Below are 20,328 nucleotides of genomic sequence, written 5' to 3'. Positions count from 1 at the left end.
ACAGGTTCACTTTCATTCATAGAACCGTGTTTACATACGTAAACAATCGTTCTAATCGGATCTTCAGTGTGTGAATTGTAGATCTGCCAAACATAACGGAACACTACAATGACATCTTTTTTCTTTTCTTTTTTTATTAAGTTAGATAAATTATAATACACAAATAAAAGGAAAAAAAAGGAATACAATGACAGATGATGAAAAGTTCCCAGAGTTCCTATCACCTACAAAGCCCAAAGGAAGTCGTCATCTGCATGTTTCTAAATGTCTTCCAGTTTTGTGATGTAAGCGTGAGCCCATTGCACTAAAAATGCACTAAAAACATAATATTTTTAAAATCTTGCCTAGTTTATTCTCGTTTTGACATGTTGGTGTTTTATAATTTGTCTGGTTGAATGCGAGCAGCAGATATGACATGTGTAGAGGTCATTTCCTAACTGTGTTTTTGTACAAGCCACCGGACTGGCATAAAACATTTACTACTGGTACTGCACCGAACAGAGTCCCAATTAGAAAAACATGAAAACCTGTAATATGCGCTTGAAGGTAACTGCTGTCATTCTAAAACTAAAGTGTCAAAGCGACAGAGAGAGACCAGCAGGTGATTAACCAGAAAAGCCACTTAATGAAGCTTTATATGTTTTATATGACACAAAATGGATTAATGCCTAAATCAAAGAGCCTAAATTTGGAGGGTTTGTGTTTTAAACGTGTGAATGAAACAAAACACAACTCCAGGTCTTTGTGATTAGGAAAATTGTGTAATTAAAAGACGGAGAAAAAAAAAACTTGTACGTTAGAATGATTTTTTATAAAACACTTTATTCATCTACACATTTACAATCTCTCATGAATCACTGCATTTCAGTAGAAGAGATGATTTGACACCAGTGGTCAGAAGAACAGTTTTTAATGGGAATGATCCAGAAGATCACTTTATCAGGGCTGTACCATTGGACTGAATATTGAAATTATAATGATTTTTTTTTTTTTTTTTTTACAATGAGCAGCTCAATCAACACAGACAAGGACATTTATTTAAACAATGATAAACACATTAAAATCTAAGTATTTTCAGTATAGAACAAAGCTGCTGATTTCTTTAACACTCCTTTTCGCAGTTGATTGGTTCAGATCTGGGTTTGGTCCAGTATTGGTCTAAAGGGATGGTCCTGTTTTGGTCTAGTTTAGTCTCAGGGACTGAAAGCTGGTCTCTGTAGTCCAGTTTTCATCAGGTTACAGTCCTGGATCAGAAGGAAAGGTTGATGAGGGGAGCATCTTTCTCCTTTTTGTTGACTGGACTCCATTTGATCAGAGGAGAGCTCAGGTCAATCAGCTGCAAAACAAACCACACAAATATGAGGGATAAATGAATCCAGAAATATGTCAAATGACACATGAAATATGGTTCTAATTTGAATAACAGGAGCATAAACATGTGAGATCAGTGAAACATAAACTGGAACTCAACTTCTACATGAACCCCATGAACATCTAAACTCCAGGGTTAACAGCTTTTCTCCTCATTATGACCCGTGGACATACTCTGTACTGAAATGTAGCCTTTATGATTTACCACAGTCACAGTTCCAACTTTGAAGTATTTGGCTCGGTTGTGTTTAATAGAGCATACATGACCAAATCTCTTCATCAAAATCTAATCTTGTTAGATCTCAGAAGCTCAGCAGGGCCGGGCCTGGAAAGGACCTGGACAGAAACTGCAGGGGCTGGAAAAATCAGGTGCCACAGGGGGACGCCAGTGGCAAAACTTACTGCATCCTAAGGCAAGACACTTCACCCACATTGCCTAGTATGAAAGTGGTGTGTGAGTGGGCAGAGGGGCCGGTGGCACAGATAGGCAGCCTCGCTTCTGTCAGTCTGCCCCAGGGCAGCTGTGGCTACAATAGTAGCTTACGACCACAGGCTGTGGCTTGAATGAATAATGCACAATTGTAGAGTGACTGAGTATCTGAAAAAGTGCTAGAAAATAATAATTCTGCATTAGTGTTAAGATGTACAGTCCCTGACAAAAGTCTTGTCGCTTATCCATTTTGTAGAAACAAAAGCTTATAACCTGACTTTAAATTAATCGATTGGTTTTAGAAATGTCTCATATGAAAGCTAAAACCCTCCCAAATTATGCTCAATATACTAAAATAAATTTGCTTCACTGAGGAAAGATTGATCATTTAATGAACACAGAAAGGTCAGATTTTGCCAAGACAAAAGTTTTGTCGCCTACAGAAAATTTAACAAATAATTTTCTTCAAATACAAAAATATGTTGCATAACATCAGTGAATTATGTAGTGGTGCTGTGAGATCCATATTTAATATTTTGTATGACTTCCATGAGCTTGAAGGACGCATCCATGCGGTTCGACAATGATTCATACAATTTGTTGATGAAGTCATCAGGAATAGCAAAGAAAGCGTCTTCCATGCCTCCCAGAGTTCATCAAGATTCTTTGGTTTTGCCTTCCATGCTTCCTCTTTCATTCTACCCCAGACATGCTCAATGATGTTCATGTCTGGTGACTGGGCTGGCCAGTCCTGGACCACCTTGATCTTCTTCACCTTGAGAAACTTTGATGTAGAGATAGAAGTATGTGATGGAGCACCATCCTGCTGCAAAATTTGACCCCTTTTATGGTTGGGAATGTAAGAGGAGCTAATACTTCTTGATATTTTAGGTTATTGATATTTTGCCTTCCACCCAGCAAATGTCTCGCACAGCCCCATACTGGATGGAACCACAGACCAGGATTTTTCCACTACCAAACTTAACTGTTTTCTGGGTGAATCTTGGATCCATGTGGCTCCAGTAGGTCTCCTGCAATATTTGAGGCAGCTGTGATGTAATTCAACCGAGGATTCATCTGAGAAATCCACCTTCTGCCACTTTTCCAGTGTCCATCCTTTTAGCAGGCTGTGGGCCTTGGCAAATGCCACATGGTTTTTTAATTGTCTTTTGTTTAGTGCTGGTTTCTGTGCACTGATTCGACCATGGAGGCCATTTCGAGACAGAATTCTACAAACTGTTGTGGTTGACACAGGGACTTGAGGTGACCAGGCCTGGTGGAGTCTGCTGCAGTGGAAAAGGGGCTGGCCTTGGATTTTCGAATCAACAAACGGTCCTCCCGAGCAGTTGTCTTGCGGGGTCTGCCGGACCTGGGCTTGTCAAAAACATCTCCAGTCATTTCAGATCTTTTTCTTATTCTTTGTACTTGACGCTGAGACACATTGAAGGTGTCACCACCTCAGCAGTGGATCTGGTCTTCAGCCTCTTGATAATTAACGCTTTGGTCTCAGGGTGGATCTTAGGCATGTTGTCAGAGGTCAAGTTGCAGTTGATGTGAAGGTCTGGTGTGCTGGGTTCTTTTTATACACACCCACTAATTGATTGATCAGTAACTGATCACAGGTGAGGCTGTAATCTAGGATTGGGTGCATCATATGACAAGGCGACAAGACTTTTGTCTTGGCAAAATCTGACCTTTCTGTGTTCATTAAATGATCAATCTTTCCTCAGTGAAGCAAATTTATTTTAGTATATTGAGCATAATTTGGGAGGGTTTTAGCTTTCATATGAGACATTTCTAAAACCAATCGATTAATTTAAAGTCAGGTTATAAGCTTTTGTTTCTACAAAATGGATAAGCGACAAGACTTTTGTCAGGGACTGTATATTGTGCTTTCTGGACACTAGATGCTCAGCAGCTCAGTGGTGACACGATACGACTCCAGGCAGAATGGGCTGAATGAAGGGAGATATCAAATAAACATCAGGCCATTCACAAATACATTTTTTTGTCCAGAAACAAATATAACGACATTCAAAAATAAAATTCATGACTTAAAAATAAATGTCACAACATTCACAAAAGCATTTCTCCACTCTAAAGAAAATGTTACACGACTCACAAATGTCAGTGCAGTTACTTTTATTTGAAAACCAATGAACGTGCATTTACAAACCACAGCAGTATTTGATACACAAATGTGTGTGTTTTTTTTTTTTTAAACAGCCAATCGCATCAACTGAAATTTGAGTGTGTGGTTTATGGTTGACAACATTGTGCTACTATTGTGCATAGTAGTAGCAGTGTCCACAGGTTCCAGATCATTTTGAGGTTGACTGATGTCAAGGGTTATACAAAAGCAGTAACGGCTTTGAAAAGCCATGGACATACAGAACTTTGATGCAGTTAAACCAGCGAACAGGCTCGTCTGCACTGCAGCCGAAATGACAGGATCTGGATGATAATTTTCCCTTTTAAGTTCAGTCAAGTATAAAGGACTTTAAACAAGTAAGTTATACTTACAACCACCTTCCCCACCATTTCCACCAGTCAACCTAAGAATGATCTGGACCCTATGGACCTAACTACTACTACTACTACTGTGGACCTAGCATTACTATGTGCAATCTATGTTTATCAACCATAAACCATACACTCCACCTTCAGTTGATGTGACTGGCTGTTTAAAAAAACAACACATTTGTGTGTGGAATGGTGTCAGGAAGGTCTCAAAAATCCAAAAATAAATGAAGTGGATGTCACAAATATGTGCAGTGGTTTGTAAACGCAGGTTCATCAGGTTGCAAATAATATAACGCTTTCTTTTGAGTGGAGAAATGCTTTTGTAAAATGTTTTTTGTGAATGGCCTGATATTTATTTGATAATAGAGACGCTAACCTATCTCCATATGAACGAGACCAGACAGTACATAAACATGAGCACGGTGGTGTGGGCCAAACAAAATGAAACATGGTGATGCTGACGGACACTTTTACTTTTCTGTCTCAACTGGATTCAATAAAAGTTTGATTTCTCTGCTTGTTCATCTGATACTACATTTCAGATTTATGAATACGCCTGGATGTTTTGCCTTTTGTGCTGATGAATTGTGAGCATGTATATTTGATTATTTCCCTGTATTTTTGAACAAACTTTAGCACTGACTGTTTGCAGTACTGATCCTCTCACTGTGAGAAAAACTGAGGCTGTGTCTAATGTGTTCTCTGTCTGAAAATGTGAATGACATGTCTCCAAGTGCAGGAGCCTTTTAGCTACAGCTGCTCAAAGATATGCAACTTTCTTGAGCCTTTCATGGAAGCCTTTCATGCTCATGCCAAATGTAGAGGCAAAGGATCAAGTCTCACGAGATCGTTTTCCCCATGTGCACACAGTCTTGAGACTGACTGATTTTGTCCCATCCCTACAACTTAAACAGTATAAACAAAGAGGCAGAAAGACCCTGATGTTTCCCTGTGTGAGTAACCATGGTGACAGTGGTACCTCGGATGCAGAGGAGCAAGTCTTGGTCCGGATCAGGTCTGGGGTGTTGCTCAGGTCGATGAGCAGTTTCTCCTGAGGCTGAAGAGCAGGAGCCGGGAGGTCCAGAAGTAAGATCTGAAACAACAACGTGTACCGTCGGGTTACTAAAGAATCAGCAAGAAATACTTCACTACACAGAGAGCACATTAACACATTTATGATTGGGTTTTCAAAATCTGGTCTTTTGCCAATCATGTTATGGATATGGTAAATGGTCACATTTTTATATATCATACAAGAAGTAAAATGTCATTATCTAGGAAAAAAGAAAACAATTCTCAGGATCTCCAATGATAAACCCTTTGTAAAACAGATAATTGATAGGTAAATGGTTATATTTTTGAGCCATATTGCCACTGACATGTTCAGACTAATAATAACTCAAAGATTCAAAGTTTGATTTGACCAAGCACGTCCTCACCTCTTGTGTTTTGCTGGTGCTCTCTGTTTTGGCCGGTGCAGTCTCCTTCCTTGTTTCACACTGGCTCAGACAAAGTGCGTCAGGTGCTGTGGTGCTTTCTGATTGGTCGGGTTTTGTGATTGTGGGCGGGGGCTGTACAGGCTCCTCCTCCTCCAGGTTAAAAGGCTGGATCACGGGAACCTGTGCAGTCTCTGGGCATTCGGTGTGAGAGCTAAAGACAAGTACATTTGAATTTGTCGGTTTCTTCAGAGATAATATCAACCACACTTTTGCCTTAGCGCTCTATAGATTGTGACATCGCAAAGCATTATGGGTACTGTACCATTACACTTATGTTATAATGTTACCTCATCAAAAAAACACCTGGAGTTGTGTTTTGTTTCGTCCATGTTTGAGTAATCCTTTATTATTAGTCGGTCTACATCTCCAAAGCTCTAAATGCTTCGTTCCCCTTGTGATGTCATGAAGTGGTAGTCTTCATGTTAACATCTACCTTTTACTATTAGTTTAGTAGAGATTAGAAATTCCAGGGCTGAAATCACCATTTTAGTGAAGGTATGTGGAGTTTAAAAACACAGTGCACTAACATGACATCACAAGGTGGAACAGAGCGTTTTCTATTTGAGAGAAGAACTCAGCCTAAATATGCAGAGTTTGTGTGTTAAAAGTGTGTGAATGAAACAAAACACAACTCCAGGTCTGTTTGTGATGAAGAAACAACATGTTAACATAAATCAGAAAATAAAGCAATATGGGCTCTTTAGGTTTTCCTACATTTTTCAACTTTGTGCAGCTTTTCTAAACAAACCATCACTTGACTGGAGTAAACCTAATGCAGGACCTAAAAGAAATACAGATTTTGACAAAATAAAGACATACATTTCTGTCATATAAACTCAAATGTAAAGTCGATTATGGTCCTAATCATGATGCCTCTTGGCTGAGGGCTTGGGAAAAATATGGGATAGTGATTTTTTTTAGACAAACATTGCCATTACTAGTTTGAAATTTCAGTTTTAATAATAGGACTCTGTTTAAAGTTCACATTTTCAAACGCCTCCAGAAGAATAATAAGACAAGAAATTCATTCATATTGCGATTCAGGTTTGATTGATATTGCTCATGCATCCCGAATTATGTAGTATTGCATCCCGAATTATGTAGTATTGAACATTTTCCAGAACAAACATCTGCTCTCTGTCCGCAGATGGTCTCTATAGAGAAGTGGACTTCACTCTGGACACGATCCCGGTTCTTTCCGGATCTGAACCAGGTTTGAACACTCGAAGAACAGTGGGAGAGGGCCAGACTGAAGAGCACAAGACAGATGGCTCTGCTGTGGCCTGAAGAACACTAACGCAGTGCAAAAGGACGGAGACGCACTAGGATCAAGACATTATGAACCATCACAAAGTTCATAATGGACATAGCCAAAATGATAGCCACCACATTCCAAACAGGAGGTAAACATGGGCGCACTTCCAGCTCCATCAACTTTGGTTCCAATTCACTTTACATTGAAAAACTGTAGACTCATTGTGGAAAGTGTTTTTGACCATAAAGCTGCATTAAACAGAAGAACAGCCAATTACAATATATCCTTTTACCAAAATAACAGATTATCATAGTATCCACGCAGCTTCTGTTGCAGAGCAAAAAGTGTATATTTTCTGACAAATACATTTTATTACTTGTTAAAAAGGTAGCAGTGTAAGAAACTGTCATAACTGAATGCTACACATTCATTTAGACATTTTTAAAAAATATCCCTGCATGTCATTTGGCTGCTATGATTGGCTAGAACTCAGATTAAAGTCCCTCCTCTTCCCAAACGACATGTATGGGAGTGTCCTGCTCAGAAAATAATGGTCTTTTCCCACATTAAATAACTGTATTGGCCTAAAGGAGTCCACACAAAGGAGCAGACTTCAGTTTTAACTTTGTGTAAGAGGACTTTTCTCTCGGGGGAAAACATCTGGTCTGAAGACAATGTGGTTTTGCTCTGATGCCGTTTTGTGTTTTACCTGGTGGGGGTGCAATTGTGGGTGGGCGACACTCTGATTGGACGCACTTTGCTTGTGGGCGTGGTCTGGGGAAGACCCAAAAGTCTGGACCTAAAAGATTTAAGGAAAATATAATATAAATGTATGGAGAACAGGAGAATTTATCAGCACTGAGGAGGACAACAGTTTAGATTAATATAGAAGCGTATCAGTGAATGTGATGAAACACAAAAATCACTATTGTTCTGTGACTGAACTGTGTCTGAACTTTGCTCCAAACCTCATGCGTTCACTGACAGAAGACTGACTCTAGACCTCTATAAACTACCAACTACTGACAATTAGAAATGACTGCATCTCCATCAATTTAAATTAAATGAATTGCACAACTCTGAATAAAGATAAATAGATGAATTCATTTAGGTCCATAGTACAATAGAAAAATGTGAGATGGTGGCTGACCTGACAGGAGTAGGCAGAGCTGAGGGTCTACGAGCCTTGAGTTGTAGTGCACTGCCATTGCCAAGAGAGGGCGTGAGAGTGGAGAGTGCAGGCTTCTGAGGGAGACTGAGGAGAAAAAGTCAATTTGAGGACAAAAAATACACATATCTTTATTAATAAAGCATGAACAAAGACAAAAAATTATTCAGGCCTAGTAATTATTTAAAGGGCCCATATCACGCTATTGTCTGATCAATGTTCTAATGTTGTTTCCTCATGACAAACAGACCTGGAGTTGTGTTTTGTTTCATTCACACGTTAACACACAAACCTTGTACATTTAGTCTAACCTTCACTAGAATAATTTGGATAATGTCAGCCCTGGAATTGCCATCTCTACTGAACTAAAGGTAAAAGGAAGTGTATGACAGGTAGCTTCATGACATCACAAGGTGGAACAAAGCATTTTGAGCTTTGGAGATGAGGTATTCCATCAAAGTGGCTTAACAAGTCCACGTGTATTCTAAAATCCTGAGCTGAAACTAGCTCCATCTCCATCTAAAGCCTCAAGTTGTTCCAGACAGAAACAAGTGCAGTCAGAGATATCAACCTGGTCCCCATGAGGCATCGGTGGGGTCAGTTCATCACCACGGAAGCAGTTTATGAGGAGCCCAGCCCATATTACATGATGTAATGTGTGTATCTGTACAGGCCCATGAACACTTGTGTGATATTGGTCACACATGAGAATATCTGTGTTTACTAGTGTGGAACCAAAATGTCATTTTTCATGAGTTGTTTATGTTAGTTGTGTGACTGTAGATCAGTGTGTTGTGATTCACCAGAAAAACAAGAAATGGAAATTATTTTTGTTCCAATTACAATTTTAACGGCTACACTGAAAGAGAAAGGAACTGTTATAATTAGTGATTATCTTGAAAACTATTAATATTTGACTATACAAATGCATAGAATTATAAATAGATAATAATTTTTCTGAGATTTTGAGACACTCCTGTTGCTCTAGCTCCATCCTTCGCGGAGTTATGACCAAAAATGCATATTTGACCTTGGTTACCTTGACCGGTTTCAACCTGTAACATCCAGTGTAACCCGGGTGTATGTGTGTGCCAACTTGTGAGATGATTGGGTGAAAATTTTAGGCCACAGATGGTTCAGAAATTGCTGAAATTCCCTACCCTTTATAATTTACTTTAATTTAATTCATTTATTTCATTCATAAAGCATAAAAAGACATCGACAGTGTCACAACATCAGACACACAAGAAATGAATGAAAAGGAGCAGAAAGAAGAAAAAATCTAATGTTATCTGCCCCCCTTTCCTTTTTCAAGACAATACATCAACACCGATGGTTACTAAACTGGTGTGACATTTCAATTGACCTGTGTGACCTCAAATGACCTCAGATCGTCACCAAACTCTTTTTGCGGCATCGGGCACGGGGGCTTGACCCACGTACCAAATTTGGTGACAATCGGTCCATAAATGGCAAAATTATCGCAGATGGACAGACACACACACACATACAGGGTGAATAATAAAACTGAGTCTGACTAGAGCCTAACTCAGGCCTCGAGTTTAAATTTTGGATTATTAATTAGCGTCTCATTTCCTAGTGAGCCAGTGTTGGAGATGTGTGGAAACACTTTTTGAAATATTCCATCCAGTCCTTGTATTTGCAGAGGTCACTGGTGCTAGACTGGTGCATGTCAATGGCCATAGTTCTCCTGCCACTAAAAACAGTTTTACCCACTCCACAAAACGCCCGAAACATATCTATTATTACACCAGACTGTCGATGTGAATGTCAGTAGAATAATTTTAGAAGTAAAACCAACCTTGCATTTGAAGGATTTCTGTCTGAGCAGCAGCAGTGAGTTGTATTTCCTGATAGAAAGTTCGGCAGCGGCGGACTGATATCACCTAGCACCTGTCTTACCGGCAAAGTAAAATTCCACTGCTGCTGAGAAAATAATCCTTCAACATGCAGTGATTCAAGGTTAGTTTTATTTCAAATATTATTCTATCAGCACAGACATTTACATCAACAGTCTGGTGTAATAAAAGATTTGTTTTGGGTGCTTTGTGACAAGATTTTGATTTGGGACATGCAAATTTTCTGTTCATTCTGATCCGATTAGCGAGAGGAAAGACCCGACTCCCCCTCCTCTCCCGTTTGCTCCTCCTGAATCACTCTTTATAAAATATCTGTTAATTATGAATGAAGTCTGTGGTCATGCTTTATTAAGGCTAATTAAAGAAGTTATAAAATGATACCATGACAATAAAAATGTGCAAACTAAAGCTAAGACTTACCTGTCAACACTCTTCACAGAAACCAGTCTCTTGGGCTTGAGCATGTTGGTGGTGTCTGGAGATGAAGACCCTGGGAAATAATGAAGTAGAATCAACCAATTATCATCGTTTTGAAGGGTTGAAAGAACAATATTGTACATTTTTGACTGTAATTAGATTTAGCATTCAATTTCAACATTCAAACCAGTTTATAGCCCACATTTTAAACATGTCCTGTAGCATTCACATTTCAGGAAGGACTGAAACAAACATTCAAATTTCATAACATGCTTGTAGACGTCTAAGGATACAGGGTTCAAGCATTCAAGCAAGTTCACATTCTAAACACACCTTTAAGAATTGACAAAAAGACTGAAATATGAACTGACAAACTACCGTGTTTTCCGCACTATAGGGCACTCTGGATGATAAGGTGCACTGTCATAGAATGGTCTATTTTCAAACTTTTTTTCACAAATAAACCACACCGGACTTTAAAGGTTGTATGGAGGATTTTTTTTGTTTCAAATTGTCAATGATAGCATTATAGAGGTGCAGTAGCCTTGTAATTATGATGACCAAAAAAAGAGAATAAAAATTCACCAACTCTGGACGTGGTGGGGCTAAACATTTGCCAATAGATAACGACACTGCCTCGTTATCTGTTAGCTGACAGGCTGTCAAACAAACTCCCTACGTTTCTAGCGTAACTGACTTGCCTGCGCGCTGCCGGTACGTGGTTTACGTACGCCTGTCACGCAGTCCACAGACGCAAGACGCACAGACGCTGTTTACTCCACCAACGCAACAGTTTTTAGCAGCTTTTTTTTTACCTATATCTTCCTCGCAGTTAGCACAAAGTTTGTTGCAATGGCAGACAAGAATCCAGGAGCAGTTAGCCACAAAAGAAAGTCCGTTTTTGAGATTGCTGAAAGAAGAAGACAAGGGGAAAAGCAGCGAAGCCAAACTAAGGTGATTCTTGAAGATTCATTCCAGCGATGGTGCAACTGAAGCAGACGAAGGGTCTACAGACTGATGCATTGGTCGCCAAATTACTCCTGGACAGGTCACTTCTGCTTATTATGAAAACGTACTTTATTTCCAAGAGCTAGACAAACGTTTTTCGGGACACGAAAGCGATATCCTATGTCTGAAAACGTAATTTTCAAGGCAAAGAAAGAGTCCGCTTGCTGCTGCGTGTTGTAGCTAGTTCATTCGCACTGAATCTCCGCGCAACCTTCTCTGCACCCCTTTCCTGCTCCTGTCCCCGCTGCCCGATCCGCTCTTCCCCCTGCTCCTCACTTCTCCGGGCACAGAATCTCCGCGCACCGCTCCCCTCTCCTCTCCTCTCCCTGCTCCGCTCTTCTCCCTGCTCCTCACTTCTCGTCCACGCACGAAATGTCCGCGCACCCGCTCCCCCCGCTCCTCACTTCTCCGCCTTGCCTAACCAACACTGTAGTTAGTTGTTTACAAGTCATGTGCAGCGCACCGGCTGTAAACAAACCTGTTTCTGGCGTAAGGAGGAGGAGGGAGGAGGCGTTTCTACGTAGGGAGCTGTAGGGGAGGGGGGGTGGTTTCACGCATGCGCAAAATTTGAAAAAGGACAAACAGTCACTGGATTTCTCGTTCCTTGGAAAATCCTCTATACAACCTTTAAGGCGCATTAAACAAAACACAACAATTGGATGGGTCAGTGGTTTTGTTTGTTTGGCGCATTCACGGTGACTCTGGGCTTTGTTCAGTTGTGGCGTGTAGGGAGGGTGCTGTCTGGGATCGCTGGATTGTCGTCGTGTTCGCAGTGACTCAGTTGTTCAGTTGTGTCTAGAAGTGGCACATTGCACTCGCTTTTTCGATTTCGTTCCGTTCCTCGTCGGCGTGGAGTGATGAGTGTGGCTGTGGGTGTGTTTCGCTGCACGGTCACTGTCTGCTCCATGTGTGTTTGCGTGCACTGCAGGTGATGTGGCTTTGTAGTTTACTGAAGTCTTGCTGGGACACCCGAGTGGATTCGTGTATAGGGCGCTCTGGATTGCGGGGCGCGCAGTCGTTTTTTGATGGGGTTGGAGGCTTAAGAGCGCGTCCTATAGTGCGGAAAATATGGTAATACAAAACTAATAAGAATCACATTTCAGAACATGTTTGGAAAGACCCAAACTACAGGCTTGGCAGCTTTTATGCAGAAAAAGACAGGAAATGCTGCTGTCTGTGGGGAAAAGTAAATGGTACTTCACAGCCTTTGTGACTGGCTAATTCTGTCTATATTCAAATTGTGATTTTGCTTCTTAATGCCTTTTTGTTTTTGTTTTGTCATTTTATCACCTAAATAACCGTTTGGTTTGATAATTTTCTTCATGTACTTCTTGTCACCCACCTCGCAGTGTCCCGTTGGGAGTGGGGGGCACCAGAGCCTGTGGTTTGGCTTTGGCCTTGAGTCCGCTCTGGATCTTGGTCATAGAGGGCACAGAGCTGGTCCGGTCTAAGCCCCTCCTCACTGGGGTTTGGACCGGGGAGGACTGGGGCTTCTTGAGGAGGGTGGGGTTGGAGGATCGTCGGGTTTGGGTGCTCAGAGACCTCTTCCTGGCCACAGAGATGGGAGGGTCCGAGGGCAGGACGGCCACAGAGCGACGATGCTTTGGGGGCTGGGTGGGTTTAGAGACACTGCACTGAGAGCTCAGCGAGGAGTTCAGTTTACCTGGGAAAAGAAGAGTTTCACATCATTTGAAAAGGACAATTTTATTTGACTTGTACATTTATCTCTTGCTATTTTTACTACTTTATTTTGGATTTTAAGAGATGTCTAATGCATGCATGTATTTTAGGTTTTGGAAGTCTTTTTCTACTATTTCATGCCCTGTATTTTACCTTTAGTGGCTTTATTGGCCGGGGAGAGGGAGATGCTGGAGTTGAAGCTGGACACTGAGGAGGAGGACGAGGACGTGTTTCTGAGTCTGCTGCTGTCAGAGGGAAGCTTCACTCCAGAGCGAGTCCGCAGTGTCTGAAAGAAAATGGATAACCAATCAAATATTTATTCTCAACCATCTACTGATGTCTGTGGTCCATTTTGTGGAGAATAAGAGAATTTGAATAGACTTTGATACTAGGGCTGTGTATTGGCAAAAACATGATAAAATGTCCATAACTCATATCTCTAAAAATGCTTTTAATTTATGTTTTTATTGTGTCAAATAGCAAAATATATTTTGTTTATCAAAGTCTAGTTTTATTTACCTTATTTTAATGCCCTTATTTTTATTTGACCATAGCTTATATTAACTAAGGCATTGTTTTATGTTGCACCATGATGCCCAAGCATGTTTATAGTTTGTGAATTTTGTTCAGTGGTAATAAAACTAATTCTGATAAATATCAGAACATGAAGAACTTTTTTAATCAAGCAGCTTTAGCCTCAATGACAATAGTGTTAGATGAAGACTGAGTGTATAACTCAACACATTTCTGTAGTTTAATAGTGATGCAGGCCTCTGTATCAATAGCTGTCAACAAGTCCAGAAAGATGTATCGAGCACGGTCCATGGCAAAACCCTGTTTGACACTTACACATGTAAAACCTTCAGCATCAGGAGACATTTATTATAAACTGACATTTGCACATATTTGTGTAAGATTTAATATGAATAGTTGAAATGAGCACTGTACCTTGGAGGGCGGGGCCAGAGTGCGTTTGCCCAAACAGCTGGAGTTCAGGGAGGAGTCGCTGATGTCAGAGGTCACACTCGCAGAGTCAGAGAGAAGGTCCTCACATGAACCGTTTCTGCTTGAGTTCGGACTGCGCCGCCAACTGGTTGCCAACTGCATTACAACAAAAGAAGAAGGATTGCTTACTGGCAGACTGGGGAGTGTCAATTTCAAACCACTGATGTTATTTTCTAGGATATAGCAACATTGTCCTAAAACTTAATTATTTTAAAAACTGCTCTGGAAAAATGTTTGTTTTCCGGAATAAAAATGAGGTGAGAATACAAACCCCAGATCAATGTTTACATCACAGTAGCTGTACTTTCACATCATAAATCGGATGGGAAATCTGGTTATGGCTTCAAACTGATCACCAGCATCTGTCCAGTGTTGCAGCATAACCTTTCTATTAGGAAATATATCACAACTAAAAATGGTGGCCGGATGACTACCAAAATGTATTGAGAAACAAAATAAAGAACAAAATTGCTTTGAACATATTTCTCATATTGTCAGCAAGTTTTGAGATTTTTTTGAAATTGACTGGTACAACATTAATATTTCAGTGACTTATCAGCCCAAAATAAAACTGTGTTGAAATCTAAATTGTGAACTAAGCCCAATATACTCCACATTTAAAGGTGCACTTGTAACTTTTTGGTCAGGGGTCCGTCACCTGCTTGTTTCTATGGAGATGACATTAAACAGCTCTACCTTACATTTATTCAATTACAGGTGGTTTTATCGCTCTGTAACCTGTAACTTGGTCTGGTTTGGTCTCCATGAAGATAGAAAGGCTTAATGCCATACTGTGAAACATTCCAGACAATGCAATAACATCTCATCATGAATAAAAGCATTTCAGGGACCCTCCACAAAAAAAGTTACACAGAGCACCTTTAAAGTTTCACTGCTGCCTTACTTTGGTGGGAGGCTGCAGTCTGGGTTTGTCTTGGCTCTTGGTGCTGGAGCGTGTAGCAGTTGGCACGGTGGGTCTGTTGGGTAACACCGCGCTGACTCTGGCTTGGAGTCCAGCTTTGGTCTGAGTTCTCGTCACTGGACTGGCGACGCTCCTCGTGGCTCTTGAGGGTAAGTGCTGCGTCAGTTGTGCTTTTCCAGTGGGTTTAATACTTGGTATATTTCCTATACTTGATTTAGGACTGCGCGCTTTCAGCATACGGTTTTGAATTGCAGGTGGTAAGTGTTTCATAGGGCTATCTTGTACACAAAACGTCTGTCTCTTTATGGGGCTAAGTACAGTAGGAGGAGGGTCACAGAGCATGCTTAGTTTAGCCTTTGAGTCTTGCACAAACTCATTCTTCTGTAAAACTGCACGATTTGGGTCGATGTTTTCAGATTCGGACTGAGCATGCTCTGAGCTCTGCAGCTGATCGGCCAGTTTTTGGGCCTCTTCACAGATGGCTTCCAGTTGGTCTCCAGACAGAGGACTCCAGCTCGATTTTACGCAGTGGTTTTCGAGACGAGACGCAAGGTTCACAGAAATGCAGCGCTCAGCATGACTGACGGGACCAACAAAGATCTCGTCCTCAAAGTCTTCACCTGTGGAGCTGTGGAGGAAAACAGGACACTGATTATAACTGAGCTGAATGATACAGGAAATGTTTATTTTTATATTGTTAAGTTAATCTTGTAGACAAGATATCAGCAATGTCAAGTTTTTAAAAGGCCCATATAACTGTTTTCTGACTTATGTTATAATGTAGTTTCCTCATCACAAACAGACCTGGAGTTGTGTTTTGTTTCATTCACACATGTTTAACACACAAACCCTGCATATTTAGGATAAGTTCATCTCTCCAACAGAGAAAATTCTGTTCCACCTTGTGATGTCATGTGGTATGAGCACATGCGTCCCGTGCTCAGGTCTCTGCACTGGCTCTTGTGGCTTACAGACTTTCCATATATGTTCCATATAAACCATTTGCACTCTGAGGAGCTCAGGGACTGACCTCCTGCTGGTGTCCAGAATCAGGACTAAACACAAGGAGTCAGTTTCAGATTTATGCAGCTCAAACCTGGAACAGTCTGAACATGTGAGACAAACCTCTGCTCTAACTCTGTTTAAATCCAGGCTCAAAACACTTCTGTTCAGCTGCAGATGACTGAAAGGTTTTCATTTTTCATTCCACACTCTTCTCTCTAATTTAATGTCTCTCTCTCTCTCTCTTTAATTTTATGACTATTTATGTTTTGTTTATATTGTAATTTTAATATATTTCTTATTCTGTAAAGCACTTTGAATTATTTTGTGTACAAATTGTGCTATACAATAAAAATACCTTGCCTTGCCTAATACAGTTTTTAAACTCCAAGCACCTTCACTAGAATCATTTGGATAATTTCAGCCCTGGAATTGTCCATCTCTACTCAACAAAAGTTAAAAGGAGCTGTTAACTTGAAAACTATCACTATGTGACATCAGGACATCAAGGTGGAACAGAGCATTTTAAGCTTTGGAGACGTGGACAGACTAATAATAAAGAGTTACTCAAACGTGTGAATGAAACAAAACTCAACTCCAGGATCCTGCCTCCACTGGTAGGAACACAGCGCCAAAACCTGTTTAAATCAGCTGACTGGACCTGTCACAGCAACATCAGGTGACTCTGAGGAAGACCGCAGGGAGCAGAACAAACTGTCAGGGATGAAAAACAAACTCTTGGTCTGAAAAAAGAACCTAATAACATACAACTCCAGATCTGTTTTTGAGGAGGTAACATTATAACATGGCTAAAAGCTTTCAAGAGTCAATTTTGCGTGATACAGGACCCTTAAATATAAGCATTGGTAAATACTGCCATTGTGTCCTTGGGCCAGACACATCACATAACTTGCCTCTAGAATGTCTGGACAAAAATAGTGTATTAATTGATGCACTACATGCTAATGAAGCAAATATACTAAATGTCTGAAAAGGTCTACTCTACAGGATTTGTTGGTTTTATGCACAAGACGCTATTGTTCTTTGTGCCCGAACAAACTGCAGCACTTATCATAAAAAAGGATACTGCAGAATTCTCAACTTTATAAAGCATTTACAGGGTTACATTTGGAATTGATAAAGCCCAAAAGTGTGTCAGATTCAAAAACTGATCACGAACACACAGTGAAAAGTCTGGTTTTAACATTAGAATTATGTCTTTTTTTGTGTAGTTATTGTCCATTATGTCCCACTATTGTGTGCCTGATTGTGGGTATTTTGGACAGAGGAACAGTGACAATGTCTTCAACACCCCAGCACTGTCAAGGGTCTCCTCGCTGTAATATTCTGTATGTCAGTTGTGTTACCTGGCAGGCGACAGAGACAAGTCAAAATCAAACTTTTCATCCGGTAAAAAGAACACATCTGTACGAAGAAAAACACACAGATGAATGAGTGAGTTCAAGTGAAATTCATTCTAGTTTGACCTGGTTTAACACAAACCCGACTCACCGTTGTTCGCTCCATGGTCCATCCTAATTCAGACTCTTTTTTGATCCAATCCAGTGCCGTAGATGAGCTGAAGGAACAAACAACAGAAGAAATATAAAACTAGGGTGACCAGACAGGGACAGTCCCAGTTTTGAGCCCTGTGTCGCCTGTCCCAGCAGATTTATTCAAAAGCAGTGATTTGTCCCAATTGTATACAAGAAATGTTCAAGGTGTCTCTATTTTTGATCCAATTTGATCTAAACCAGGGCTAAACTAAGACTAAGCCATAACTACATCAGATCTAAACCAGAACTAAACCAGGACTAAACTAAGACTAAACCTGGACTAAACTAAAACTAAACCTGGACTAAACTAAAACTAAACCTGGACTAAACTAAAACTAAATCAGGACTAAACTAAAACTAAACCAGGACTAAACTAAAACTAAACCAGAACTACATCAGGTCTAAATATGGACTAAACTAAGACTAAACCAGAACTACATAAGGTCTAAACTAGGACTAAACTAAGACTAAACCAGAACGACATCAGGACTAAAACAGGACTAACCTAAGACTAAACCAGGACTACATCAGGTCTACACCAGGACTAAACCAAAACTACATCAGGTCTAAACCAGGACTAAACTAAAACTAAAACAGAACTACATCAGGTCTAAATATGGACTAAACTAAGACTAAACCAGAACTACATAAGGTCTAAACTAGGACTAAACTAAGACTAAACCAGAACGACATCAGGACTAAAACAGGACTAACCTAAGACTAAACCAGGACTACATCAGGTCTAAACCAGAACTTAACTAAGACTAAATCAGGATTACATCAGGACTAAAACAGGACTATCACAATTTTTAACAAAATATTTGACTAATCTGATCCCTGCCAACAGTAAAGAAGAGCATAAATTGTAATTTGTTTGACCAAAATACAGAAATCCGTGTTTGTGAATGACCATAAAGCAAAAAAAAAAAAAAAAAAAAAAAAAAAAAATGCATCGACAGAAGTTCCTCATATTATGACTGACACTATTTTATTTAAACCAACCATCCAAACCAAGGTGTGTCCCAGTTTAGAATTGTGAAAATCTGGTAAATATTGCGTTAATTACCTCGGGTCAGAGTGATTTGAGGTTCGCGTTTTGCTCTAAAGAAACTGACGGTTAGTTCACATAAAGCGTTCCTTAAACAATTAACGTTAACGATTTTCTAACGTGACAAGAGAATAAAAGCCCTTTATGATCAGAATGTTGTTTGAATGAAGAAATACGCACCTGGGAAAGTGATATTGTTGTAAAGTTTGTTATTTATTTCCTCGGACAGGCGAAAACACGGCTCTCAATTCAAATCTGCAGCATTTTACCACGTGACTCAGAGGTGCGTCCTGATTGGCTGGAGTGTTTCTTCTGCGGTGTGAGTGACAGTTGGAGCATGAGCGCCATCTTCAGCATAGACAGGGAAGGACACCGTTGCTAAATGTTATTACGTTTAACAATTTTGTGTTTTTGTTGTAAAAAAGGGACAGCATCGATCACTCTAACGTAGGTTGATCAGATTTTCCAAATAAAAAACTGGGACATCCCTGGTTTGGGTTGATTGGTAATAATAAAATTGTGAAACGAGTGCGTAATTAAGGAAAATTGTCAGTATAGTCACATTTTCTTTGTGTTTTGGTCATTTTTAAGCAGCTTTTCTGCATTTTACCTTAACAAATGACAATGTATACCTTTTTTGTGACGTTTATAATTTTACTTCCTGGTTGGACACAAGTGGAGGTATGTATTTGTATTTTTATTGTCTTTCTCCACAAACTGTCATTGTAAAACTATGATAAATATTTACCTCAGAACTAGAAAAAAATGTGAACTTGTCGTATGCGCTTTAATTTACAAGTACACATTTAGAAAGTACTTCTTGATTGACATTATAATAGTGCTCATGTTATAATTAACATGAACATTTTAATTGTTCAACTAAACTGAAGATTTACTCATACACTTTTTCTTTTTTTGTAATTCTTTATTTTTCTTTTTTTAGTTGTATGAAAAAGCTAAATGCAATACAACATGCGTGTGTGCCTTTGATGTTACCAAAGGATGAATTAATTAAAAGAAAAAAATATAATAATAATAATGAGTAATTATTACAGCCAATTGCAGGAAAAACGAAGTGACAGGTCAAACAAAATCCGGTTTTACAGTATTTATATATTCAATCCACTGTTTCCATTTGCTTCTGAATTTGTCTCGTTGCAGTTTTATGCTAAAAGTAATTCTCTGCATCTTAAAAATATCCTAAACAATCTCAAACCTTCATCCAGTGTTGGTATTTGTTGATTAAGCCATTTCCTGGTTAGGGCTTTCCCAGCAGCTGCACTCAAAATCTGGAACAGGTATTCCACTTTATACGTCACATTTTCACCCATCAGGAAGCCCACGTACATTGTTTCAAGTCGAAATGGTCAATACAGATCACAGTTTCTTTTTTTGATTTTTTTTTTTTAAATTAAAAGTAAATAATAAGTTGTCTTTGTCCTTCCCACTCCCCAACCAAACAATACATATTATACCTATATGTCATACCTAGACACACACATATATATACACATACACATATGCATACGTATCCATCTACGTACATAGATACACCCCTATACAT

The 20,328-nt window shown here is 39.7% G+C and overlaps 1 protein-coding gene and 1 long non-coding RNA gene across 3 annotated transcripts; one reads left to right on the top strand and one right to left on the bottom strand.

Annotated features, from left to right (window-relative positions):
• Positions 1 to 802: 802 nt before the first annotated feature.
• Positions 803 to 19,075, bottom strand: gtse1 (G-2 and S-phase expressed 1). Of its 2 annotated transcripts, none has more exons than XM_020928793.2 (13): positions 18,945 to 19,075; positions 17,673 to 17,739; positions 17,528 to 17,585; positions 15,141 to 15,786; positions 14,180 to 14,332; positions 13,385 to 13,517; positions 12,894 to 13,214; positions 10,547 to 10,616; positions 8,229 to 8,333; positions 7,788 to 7,877; positions 5,764 to 5,974; positions 5,304 to 5,417; positions 803 to 1,336 (listed from the first exon to the last, which is right to left on the bottom strand). In XM_020928793.2, the coding sequence occupies exons 2-13, from the start codon at positions 17,692 to 17,694 to the stop codon at positions 1,250 to 1,252; spliced, it is 2,010 nt and encodes a 669-aa protein (XP_020784452.1). In that variant the 5' UTR covers positions 17,695 to 17,739; positions 18,945 to 19,075; the 3' UTR covers positions 803 to 1,249. The 2 variants fall into 2 exon arrangements, with proteins under 2 accessions (XP_020784452.1, XP_055011711.1); XM_055155736.1 differs by lacking the exon at positions 18,945 to 19,075 and adding an exon at positions 18,783 to 18,801.
• On the top strand, positions 11,473 to 13,665 carry LOC129409484 (uncharacterized). Its single transcript, XR_008632432.1, has 2 exons — positions 11,473 to 11,591; positions 13,391 to 13,665. It is a non-coding gene; the product is annotated as an uncharacterized LOC129409484 (long non-coding RNA).
• Positions 19,076 to 20,328: the final 1,253 nt, after the last annotated feature.

The sequence above is a fragment of the Boleophthalmus pectinirostris genome, unplaced genomic scaffold, assembly GCF_026225935.1.
Source record: "Boleophthalmus pectinirostris isolate CB_2022bp ecotype Guang Dong unplaced genomic scaffold, ASM2622593v1 HiC_scaffold_2, whole genome shotgun sequence".
NCBI lineage: Eukaryota > Metazoa > Chordata > Actinopteri > Gobiiformes > Gobiidae > Boleophthalmus > Boleophthalmus pectinirostris.
This window is presented reverse-complemented; position numbering and strand designations above follow the sequence as displayed.

Bases quoted from the DNA above. Each gene is read 5' to 3' on its own strand.
- gtse1 (XM_020928793.2), bottom strand. From the start codon at position 17,694: ATGGACCATGGAGCGAACAACG. The intron at 13,215-13,384 runs GTAAAATACAGG...TTCTTTTCCCAG, and splicing joins GGCCAATAAAGCCACTAAAG to GTAAACTGAACTCCTCGCTG. The intron at 1,337-5,303 runs GTACCACTGTCA...TTTGTTTTGCAG, and splicing joins CTTGCTCCTCTGCATCCGAG to CTGATTGACCTGAGCTCTCC.